Consider the following 11,522-nt stretch of genomic DNA (forward strand, 5'->3'; position numbering starts at 1 on the left):
CATCCAGCAGCAAGAAGCAACTACTTCCCTTTCCCTCCCTGCCGTCACCATCCCAGTCACAAGGATTAATTTGTCAAGATAACATTTGGTACTACTTCTTTTTTTAAAAAAGAAACTTAAAATTACCTCATAATCTTCTTGGCTTAGGGGTAACGTGGACCTAAACAAAGACAAAGGGCTTCTGAAGTACAGAAATATACATATATACATCACTCTAATATGTGAAGCAGTATAAATATAAGTAGAAATAGGGAACCTCTTATTTTTTACCTGTGGGCATTCGTATGCTCACTTTTCAGAGATGAGTTTGCAGAATGCACTTAAGTTTCTCATGGCCTGTACTTTAAACTATGTGTACTGTATTATCCCTTTGGCTTCAGCTGTTGCAGACAAATTTACCTGTTGCTAAAGAATACTTTGCTTATGTTTATACACACACACACACAAAAAAAAAACACCTTTTGCACAAAAATCCACATTATTTGATTGATTGTGTGTGTGTGTGTGTGTGTGTGTGTGTGTGTAACACACACACACACACACACAATGATTCTTTGGGCAAGAAAGCAGGCTTAAAGTAACAGCAAACAGAAAGCTACTAAGACAAGATAATTAAAAAATTGGCTGTGCTTCGGTATCGGTTTATATTTCTTTTGACTTTCAAGGCAGTGAAAGTGACTAACACAGGAAAACAAAGCCCTCTGGGTAATGCACTACCAACTATGGTATTAGCCAGCACAACATCATTCCTGAACTATCATAGATGGGAACTTAAATAGAGGGAAACAAATAAATTGTTTCAACTCGCTTGGGTGGCAACTGGACTATTGCCATCCAAAAGTCCAATGCTTCCTGTGTTGATAAAATGTCCCCTGCATTGCTAGGTGGCCTCATGGAGGCAATACTTTCCCCACAGCCAGATAACAACCCAAACACACACTTTGGTTTCTCTGTCTAGGAAATGATAACACTACTTGTTTTTCACATCACAGGCATAGTGTCCAGTTCAATAAATTATGTCTGTCAAGTATTTTCCTTCAATAGAATGAATCAACATTCTTCAATATACAAATGGAAAAGGTTTTGCCTAGGTTCCCAAGTGTAGCTAGTTAACAGTTTCCATCGGCTGCTACGTATGTGAAAAAGCTGGGTGTGCGCCACAGATTTGAAGGGAATTTGGCTCCTCTATCACTTATAATTGTACTATTGTACAGTTGTATGAACCAGAAGTGACTATCGACTGGAGTGCAAGTCTTAACCCTATAATCATAGACAGTTGGCATGACAATCCATTTACTCTAGAATAGTCTTATTAAAGTAGGAGCCTTCCAATCTGCAGCCTTACTCTAGAAAGTTAAGACTGCAAAATTCTGGTACAGTGGTACCTTGGAACTCGAACTGCTCGTTTCGGCTCCTGAATGCCAAAAACCCGGAAGTGCCCCGGTTTTCAAACGTTCCTCGGAACACTAATGTCCGACACGACTTCAACTGTGCAAAAACCTAGCTGTCGGCCAATCGGAAGCCACACCTCAGAACTCGAACGTTTCAGAAGTCAAACGGTCTTCTGGAATGGATTACATTCGCGTTCCAAGGTACCACTGTATTTCACAGTTCTCCCTTACAAAGGTAAAAAACACAGCACACTCAACTCAAGGCCAAGTATACGTTTCCATGCAACAAGTGTTATTTATGTTATAGTGGTGCCACAATTTTGGAAGCTGTACAAGAATTGTGGTTTGATTCCTTATAAGTTTTTCTTAAATTAGGTATTTTTATGTCAGCATGTTTCTGCTGCTATTTATGAAAGTTATGCTTTATTGTGTGAGCTGTTTTGGTCTTCATTTGAAGGGAAAATAAATTATATATATTGAAAAATAAATATATTAAAGTAAGGATTGCTCGATTTCACAGATTAATGAGAATAGAAACAACACAGTCTCCAAACTTGTTCACTTACTGGATGAACTGTAGTCCCTTCTCTATCTCTTCTTTACGTTTTTGTCTCTCCATTACAGTCACTGCAGTGGGGAAAAGCATATTATTAAACCTTTAGAGTTTGAGCATACCCCACGTTACAACTTTAACAATAACATAGGTAGTTTTAACTAGAGGTACCTGGGACTGTACAGGTAAAGAAGGGATGGGAAACCTGTGGTTGTCCAGATGTTGTATGAATCCTCCAATGTTTCCTCAGGACTGGGTGTGGTTGATGACAGTTAGAAGTCCAACAACATTTGGAGGCCCACAAGTTGCTCATCTCTGCTACGAAAGCATGCATTCCAACACTGAGGAATGGTCTCTCACAGCTGCTGCTTCAAATGTGGTGGGTTAAACCCATTTAGAATTGTAGAGAGAACAGTTCCCACTCTCAAATGGGCCTAGGGACCAATAGGTGAGTGCAAATACTGTTATTAAATATAACTACATGTAAGTGCATATTACAGTAGCCACCTCCCTTTTTTAAAGCAAGGATAAAGTCTGCTTGATCCACACTGCCCCAAAATGGCCTCAGCTGATCTGCTACTATTCCAGCCCCAATGAACATCAATGGACTGGGGTCTGTACAGAGGAACAAAATCCTGCTTTCTGTTGACACATTTTCTTCCAGATAGATGTATGCATTACCTTTTCAACATTCCATTCTCATACATCCCCAAGTGCCCACTTTTTAGAAAGCAGACTTGAAAGGAAGGCTTTGATTTCCAGGATACCATAGAAACTATGCATACCATCTTATGCACAGAGATGTTACTCTACGCAATTCATGGCAACACAGATTCTAAGACCCATCTAGCTACACTAGGTTTTTCCAATTTTGAAGATGCAAACCAAAATGAAGGCTGCGAATTATTTATGGTGGTACAACTAGGAACATGAAAGATGAAGATGAAACCAAGCAACCAACTCAGTTCAGGAGAAAAATTCAGAGCACAAAAATTATGTCATGATTCAGTGCGCTGTTCTGGCATTTCATATTAAAAATACAAAACAGGAAAATTTGTTCTCAGCTATCTTTAGCTGTGCTAGGCAAACTTTAAAGTATTTTTCAGTTGGTCAGGTGCAACACAAGATGTGCTGAATCTGCAGCAGAATTAGTATTCCAAATTGCTGGAAACCGGGTATTTTTATCTGCTGAAACCAAAATGTCATCGCAGAAAGGAGAAAGTTCAACACAGGGGGGAAAGTCCAAGTGAGATTCAGCACATCCCACAACGTACAACACAAATTAAGACTAAGCTCTGAGTGAAGTTTGCAATGCTCCATCAAGCCTTACTTTGTGGGATCAGTTCTGGCAGCCTGAGGAGTTTGACAAGTTATTTGTGACTATGCCTCCAGTGCTGTCTCGACCATTGCTTTTCAAAACTGATTAAAGCTAGCTGCAGGGTGGGTGTGACTGGGTGGGTCCAGGGAACACTCCTTTGCATGAGGAAGTGGTACCTACAAATACATCCCAGTAGCAAGGTACTCATGAGAATTGCAGCAGTGCAGTCGCAGGCATTCTAGGAGGAAACTGTTTAGATGCATTAGAAATTGTGTTCGGATCTGGGTTCAGGACTCAATCGGCCATGGTCACTCTGAAAGATTACCTGTAACAGGGGAGGGACAGGAGGAATGTGACCCTGCTGCTCCTGCTTAAACACCTGATTACAGGTTTCAGTATCGTCAGCCATGAAATCCTCTTGGACCATCTATGGGAGATGGATATTGGTGCACTGTTCTGCAGTGACTTTGGGCTTATCTCCAGGGATGCTTCCAGAAGTCAACACTGAATATGTGATTCTCAGCCCCCCTGCCTCTTGAGTTATGGGCTGCTACAGGGCATTATAGTATCTCCAATGCTATTTACATATATATGAAGCCACTGGGAGCAGCCATTAGAAGATGAAGAGTCATCAGTACTCTGGTGATACCCAAAACATTTTATCTGTAATATCTGAATTGGAAATGGCTGAGCAGGCCACTGGCCAGTGTCTGGAAGCAGTGGTGGGCTGGATGAGGGCTAATAAACCGAGTCTGAATCCAGGCAAGACAGTGTGTGGGGGTTGGGTTCCTAGGTTCAGTGAGAATGTGTCCCGATCCAGGATGGGGCCAAACTCTTCCTGAAAGAGCAGCTGCAAAGTGTGGAGTGCTTCTAGATACAGTGGTGCCTCACAAGACGAAAAGAATCCGTTCTGTGATTCTCTTCGTCTAGCGGTCTTTTCGTCTTGCAAAGCAAGCCCATTGAAGGATTAGCGGATTAGCGCTATTAGTGGCTTATCTGCTGATCGGATCAGCTGATAAGCGGCTTAGCGGCTTAGAAAAAGGGGGGGGAGGGAAAAAACCCAGCAGGAACTCGCAAGACATTTTGCGAAGCACCTCCAAAACGGAAAACTCTTTCGTCTAGCGAGTTTTCCGTCTTGCGAGGCATTCGTCTTGTGGGGCACCACTATGTAGCTCTATCCCTAGAGATGCAGATGTCTATGATGAGAGCCTAACCACTACTGTCCATGCATTGGTACTTCAAGGTTCGATTAGTGCAATGAACTCTATGTGGGGACTACTCTTGAAGCTGGCCCTGAGACTGTAGGTAATGTACAAGGCAGTTCTATGGTTGCTTGTGGGGATAAACCACCAGCAGCATATAGCACTTTGTTTGCAGGATTTGCATGGGCTGCCAATCTACTACTGGGCCAAATTCAAGGTTTCGGTACTAGCACATACAACTTAGGACTAGGCTGCTTAAGTGACCGCTTTATCCCTTATACACACAGTGGGTCTCTGTGTTCTGCAAGAGTGTTTCTCCTTTAAGTGCCCAAAATAGCAGAAACGTGTTCCAAAGTGACTTGGAGCAGGGCTTTCAATGTGGTTACCCCTGTTTTGTAGAACAGCATTCAAGTTTAGATACGACAGGCATCTACTATCTGTACTCTCCAGAAACAGTTGAAGATTTTGTTATTTCAATAAGCTTTTCCAGCTGGGTGAAAAGGTCTCTGTTCATTTTGTACTGTTTGTGTTTGTGAAAGGTTATTACTGTTTTCAAAACTTTTTAAAGCTGTTTTTGTGATAATGTAAGAGATTATTCATAAGTTTACTATTATTTATTAATAAAATCAGCCAGCAAATACATAATCCTATCAGAAGTCATAACTATACATAAATTTCCAAATAAAAAAAACTGTATTTGGGATTCTTATATGGCAGGTGATACAAAAGTTAATGCATCTTACATATAACTTTGCCCACATATGCACCACAGAACTGTCATCTAAATATGCTGATGTCCTTGTCTGGAAATGCATTTTTGTAAAGGTCCTTCTCAAAGGAGTAACAATTTATTGTTAAATTTAAGCAGACTTTAAAACATCATGGGATTGTTTAACTATAAAATATATTTTGTAACCATGGTATTAATATTGGTTGGTTATATCATTATTTGTCTGTCAATCCCTTTAAACTGCCTTAATTTTTAGAAAGCGGGGAAAAGCAACACAACAACACTGCTGTGAGGGGTGGGAAGAAGTCTGAGGTTGGTTTTTATTTTTTGCACAAATATTTAAAATCATCTTGAGTACTTCTGCTGGAGTAGTGCACCTGGTAGTATTTTGCTTCTTAGGGTTTTTTAAAGTTCTCAAATGGGGTAACATAATAGGGAGCAGGAAACAAATGTTTCACTTTTAATATGATGTTACAGGCACTAGCCAATAGCTGCTCATGACATGCCTACAGTTTAAACTAGATGGTGCAGAATGATTTTGCCAATGGTCTAACTCAGTATAAGGCCGCTTCCTATGTTACTGTGTACAATGGATAGTCATTTTATGGGGTTTTAAGATCCACCTAGGGACGCGGGTGGCGCTGTGGGCTAAAGCCTCAACGCCTAGGGCTTGCCGATCGAAAGGTCGGCGGTTCGAATCCCCGCGGCGGGGTGCGCTCCCGCTGCTCGGTCCCAGCGCCTGCCCACCTAGCAGTTCGAAAGTACCCCCGGGGGGCAAGTAGATAAATAGGTACCGCTTACCAGCGGGAAGGTAAACGGCGTTCCGTGTGCGGCTCTGGCTCGCCAGAGCAGCGTTGTCACGCTGGCCACGTGACCCGGAAGTGTCCCCGGACAGCGCTGGCCCCCGGCCAATAGATGTGAGATGGGCGCACAAACCCCAGAGTCTGTCAAGACTGGCCCGCTCGGGCAGGGGTACCTTTACCTTTACCTTTAAGATCCACCTAATTATTCCTCTAGCTGGTTTTAATTTTTATTTTGCTGCTGTGTATACTGTTCTTTAGATTTATTTTATTTTATTTCCAGTTCTGAATTATTATTGTTGGTTTTCATTGTTTTTACTGTTTAAACTTTGGATTGTTTTTGTATTTTAGACTGGATCTACAAACTGCTCAGAGATGGTATATTGTAGAGTAAAAGCTTAAAACTGCTATAACATGCACTAAAAGCTTAAAATGAGAAATGAAAAGGGACACATTTATTATCATGGTTTCAAATCTCATGTTTTCTAGACTTCCCTCCAACCCTGATCCTTGGGAGTTAGTAATACAAAGCTTTTATAATCCCATATGTTTGGAACGTTTCACCGATTATGCGATAAGGAGACTCTACCGAGAAGATGTACAAATGGGTTGGCAGAATCACAACAGGTTCGTTGCATTCATGCAAATTGTGATGTTTTGCTTTGCATAAAGAAAGCTGTGAGGCTTAGTTGCAGCCCTCAATATCGCACATTAACAGGGTAGCATTGAGCTGCAAACCCAAATGTAAGATTACTTTTGCAGCACACATCTCCCTAGCGCTTGTCTCCCCAAATATTTACATGCACCGTAAAGACCTCTGCAATATGCAGGGAAAAGGAGGGAGGGAACAGATTGGCTTTTTCAGCAACGGTTTCAACACGTTTCCCATTCCCCTAGTGTTCATTCTCCCAGTTTTCAACATATTTTGGTTAGCTATCATACTATAATGCAACAGGCGTATAACAGACATTAGTAAGCCTTTTCGATGTGGATTGTACCCTGTTTATGCGCATTGGCGGCATCTTCCGTCTTGTTGGTTTGCTTCTATTGCTCTGCTCCTTCAAATACGGTCCTCCTTTTCATTGCCCCCCCAACCCCCATTAACAGCCCTGAAACACACATGCACATTTTTCTGGTTTAATTCCTCTAGAATTGACCCCATTCCCACCAATCCAAGGCCTCCAAATCCCCGGCCTCGGTTAGCAAAAGTAACCGGCGATAGCTGTGCCTCGAACGCGGAAACAGACAAGGAAGAGCCGCCTGCCTTCTGCCTTCGGAAGCCACGACACACAACTTGGTGCTGCTAAGCTCACAACAAACTGTCACGGGTGGCTCCAGACTAAAAGAAAACCGCCCAAAAATGATTTTAAATGAAACATTTCCGTTCTGCTAAGCAACGTAACTTTTACAAGTCAGATTATAAAATGCCAAATGAGGCAACAGCCAAACCTTGTGTTTTTTTTTTTTACTCAACTCCCCCTCGCCCAAGATCAGCGTTTCTGCAAAGATTCTCTTCACTGTGTCAGTGCTTTTGAGCAAGAAAGCAATAAAATAAAATAAAAATTCTAGAACCGCAGAGCCGAAATGAAACCGTGAGAGAAGTCAAAAGGTTTCTGGGATCGCCATTCAGTTCCGAGCTCCCGCTAGTTCCTCCCAAAAAAACTTCCCAACCTCCAAAGAAGGAGCACAGGGAGGAAGAAGACATTTATCTTTTAAGAATTCGACCCGGAGAGACGGTAGTAGTGTGACTTTCGCGTCCTATTTAATTCTGGTTGGGATTAAGCAACATATGCAGTGAGAAATATTTCCGTTACTCATCTGCAAAACTGAGCAATATTGCTTCAGGGGTATTTTGGCCCATCTTCATACCCCCAACCCAGCCACCCTCCTCCTTCCTAGCTTCCTTCCTTCACAGAAAAACAACAAAATAACCAACTCACCTCCTCTGCTTGGGGATTCCCCCTACACCCCGCCTTGATAAATGCTATGATATTACTAGAGATATTATTAGAGCATTATTACAGTTAGTAATAATACTAGTAATTGCTATTTAATTACAGAAAGCAGCATTCTGTTCCTAGAGCTGCTGCCGATACAGCTCCCTCCATGTGCCTCTTGGTCTTTTTTACTTTCATTTCCAGGTCTCTCCAGCTCAGTCTCACCAGCAAGGCAAAATGCTTCCTTGGGATCCCTCCAGGTCCTACAGTCCACTGCTTCATCGACACCACACACATAACACCAGCCTTCCTAGCAGAGATTTAGGCTGCAATCTCATTTACCTGAGAATAAACCCCATTGAATTCCATATGGCTTCCTTCTGAGTAGATATGGTTATAACTGCATTGCAATCTATGATGATAAACATCTGAGCAAGGATGTTTACAGTGGTACTTGGGTTAAGTACTTAATTCGTTCCGGAGGTCCGTTCTTAACTTGAAACTGTTCTTAACCTGAAGCACCACTTTAGCTAATGAGGCCTCCAGCTGCCGCCACGCCACTGGAGCACGATTTCTGTTCTCATTCTGAAGCAAAGTTCTTAACCCGAGGTACTGTTTCTGGGTTAGCGGAGTCTGTAACCTGAAGCATCTGTAACCTGAAGTGTATGTAACCCAAGGTACCACTGTAATAATAAATGAGCGAAGGAAATAAACCAACAAAATATTATTATTATTGTTGTTATTTATTATTATTATATTTGCAAATACACAGTTAAATGCTTCATCTACCTGTGCATTTCCCCCTTATTTCTCTCCCTAATTGTTATTCTGTTAATCTGTTGTAAGTGTTCAGATTCACTTGATTATACAGGGTACTGGGTAATTGAGAGGCAAAAACAATGCAGTTTTTTATTATGACAAAATACAGCAAAATAGCCCCAATGGCTATTAGTTATAGATAAGCAATATGCTAATATGCTATTCCCAATGCCCAAGGCTGTGGAATTAGTTTGAGTCAAATTTAGAGGATATAACAATTAATTCCACCTTTCATGCCATGGTAGGGGATGGAGATGGAGAGAGCAGGTTTCGCAAGACCTTTCAGCAGCTTTCAGGACCATCAACCATAGGGACTGGGCCTTTGAGGTATTAGCCACTCTATCCATTGTCTTTTTCTTTTTTTGATCCTTTCCTCCTTTCTAGCTGTGCATAGCACAGTCTTCCCTCTCTCTTTGTCCAACTCCTATACATGCCTTTGCACTACTAATGCAAGGGAGTAGGTGCTTGTCCAACCAAAAACTGGCATTTCAGTAAAGAATATTCCAGGCAATTTATCAACAGATAGTACCAGACTAACGCTACAGTTCTAGACTCGCTTACTTGGGTAGACATGTATATGACTGTACTGTAAACTACTTTATCCATCTATAAATGTGTATGAATAATTATCAGAGTAATATAATAACTAAGTCACCTGTAAAATGTGATTACTTGCAGTGATAGATAGATGATGATAGATAAAAAATCAGAGTATATAAATAGAAGTCAAACTTGATAGCGTCCCAATAAGTAAAGACAACCAATTTTAGGAGTGTGTATAAAACAAAGGATACTTAAAAATGATTAGGGAATAAATGTTTAAGCAGTCCAGCAACTGATGAGGAAGGTGTCAAATTAAACATATATTTATTAATTTTAATGAGAAAATTTTTTATCCTCTCCTTTACAGAGTTGACCACAGAGTTAGTCAACACTGAAATTGAGATAATAATAAAATAAAATAATAATAATAATAATAATAATAATAATAATAATAATAATAATAATTTTATTATTATTTGTACCCCGCCCATCTGGCTGGGTTTCCCCAGCCACTCTGGGCGGCTTCCAACAAAGATGAAAAATACACTAAAATGTCACATATTAAAAACTTCCCTGAACAGGGCTGCCTTCAGAATGTCAGGTAGTTGTTTATCGCTTTCACATCTGATGGGAGGGCGTTCCACAGGGCGGGCGCCACTACCGAGAAGGCCCTCTGCCTGGTTCCCTGTAACTTGGCCTCTTGCAGTGAGGGAACCACCAGAAGGCCCTCAGAGCTGGACCTCAGTGTCTGGGCAGAACGATGGGGGTGGAGACGCTCCTTCAGATATACTGGACCGAGGCCATTTAGGGCTTTAAAGGTCAGCACCAACACTTTGAATTGTGCTCGGAAACGTACTGGGAAGTACGTTTGAGAGAGGAAAAAGAGGTAAATTCATGAAAAACAAGAACGTGTGAAGCTAGTCAACATAATAACTGGGGATGTTGTTGATCAAGTTGTCTCCCAAATCAGAAGGAAAATCAACAAGCAATACTTTTTCTTGCCGATGATCGGTTCCCCCCCAGTTTTGGGGGCTGTTGAGTTTGCTCTGCTTAGTTTTATTTATGTCTCACTCTAGGGTATCTTGAGTGATTGAAAGGCAACCAATAAATTATTTTAATAAGGCAATAAACTGTGACGAATGAAATAGAAAGCCCTGTTAAAACTGGTGGGCTGCATATGTGGTACATATCTGTATCAGCACCCTTCATAAATGACATTTCCCTGGATTCTTTTAGGTAAGCAATTGACTCAGGAAGTGCAAATGTTAGCCTCTGCTCTGTCTTCTCTCCACAGGTGGACCAAATAAATTCTGACCTTCCTCGGAGAATCCATGTCTGTCTTTATTGACTGGGGAAAACCCTGCAACACCCTGACTGTTTAAAGTGATATGATACGGCTTTAAGTGTATAGCTCAGATTGGGCCTAGTTCACAACACACTGAAGCAATAGTGTCATTTTGTAAAAGTCTAAACTATACCCTCCAACATTTCTCCAATGAAAATTGGGACGTCCCATTCAATAATGATAATTTTACTTTTACATGTCTCACTGGGTTGCCCCAGCCATTCTGGGCGGCTTCCAAATGTATAAAACATAATAAAACATTTAAAAAAAACCCTTCTCTATACAGGATTGCCTTCAGGTGGCTCAGAGGTTGGATAACTTGAAACCCTCCAACATTTCTCCGATGAAAATAGGGACATCCTAAGGGAAAGAGGGACATTCCAGGATCAAATCAGAAATCAGGATGGCTTCTCTAAATCAGGAACGTCCCTGGAAAATAGGGACACTTGGGGGGGGGGGTCTACTAGACCAGAGGATTTTCAGAACAAATTCTCCCCCCCCCCACCTTTTTCTAAACTAAAAAACTTCAAACGTTGTAATTTTTTCTCATAAAACAGTTTCTTAAAGGTAGTTCTTAAAGGCACAGGAATTCTTCAAGAAAATAGGTAGCAGTCGTACTAAAAACAAAACAGAACCATATAATCGTATCCAAACCCGTTACACACGTCTGACCCGCCGCTCCAAGCAACAAAATAGTAGGGAACTCAGCCTCTTTCACTCCACCGCAAAGTTTTGTTTTTTAAAGGGGGAGCGCGAGGACACTTCTAGTAAAAAAAACTACAGCTCCCAGGATGCTTTGCGGCAAAGGGGGAGCCGCGTCGTGCGACGCGAATTGTGACCTCTCCCCTCCGTTTCGGCTCTCGCACTAACAATTGCCTGGGCGC

The 11,522-nt window shown here is 41.5% G+C and overlaps 1 protein-coding gene across 5 annotated transcripts in view; it reads right to left on the reverse strand.

Annotated features, from left to right (window-relative positions):
* The window catches only part of ZC3H7B (zinc finger CCCH-type containing 7B), a 49,994-nt gene extending 38,632 nt beyond the window's left edge, over positions 1–11,362 (reverse strand). For 2 of the 5 annotated variants that reach the window (XM_082241283.1, XM_082241280.1), the window contains exons 1-3: positions 7,935–8,140; positions 1,958–2,018; positions 127–160 (exon numbers count right to left, since the gene is read on the reverse strand). In XM_082241283.1, coding sequence (XP_082097409.1) covers positions 127–160; positions 1,958–2,010 — 87 coding nt within the window. In that variant the 5' untranslated portion in view covers positions 2,011–2,018; positions 7,935–8,140. Of the gene's footprint in view, positions 1–126; positions 161–1,957; positions 2,019–6,992; positions 7,014–7,934; positions 8,144–11,303 lie in introns of those variants that run through there. The other 3 variants (XR_014224245.1, XM_082241281.1, XM_082241282.1) reach the window with 3 other exon arrangements.
* Positions 11,363–11,522: the final 160 nt, after the last annotated feature.

The sequence above is a fragment of the Podarcis vaucheri genome (assembly GCF_965113315.1).
Source record: "Podarcis vaucheri genome assembly, chromosome: 10".
Lineage (NCBI taxonomy): Eukaryota > Metazoa > Chordata > Lepidosauria > Squamata > Lacertidae > Podarcis > Podarcis vaucheri.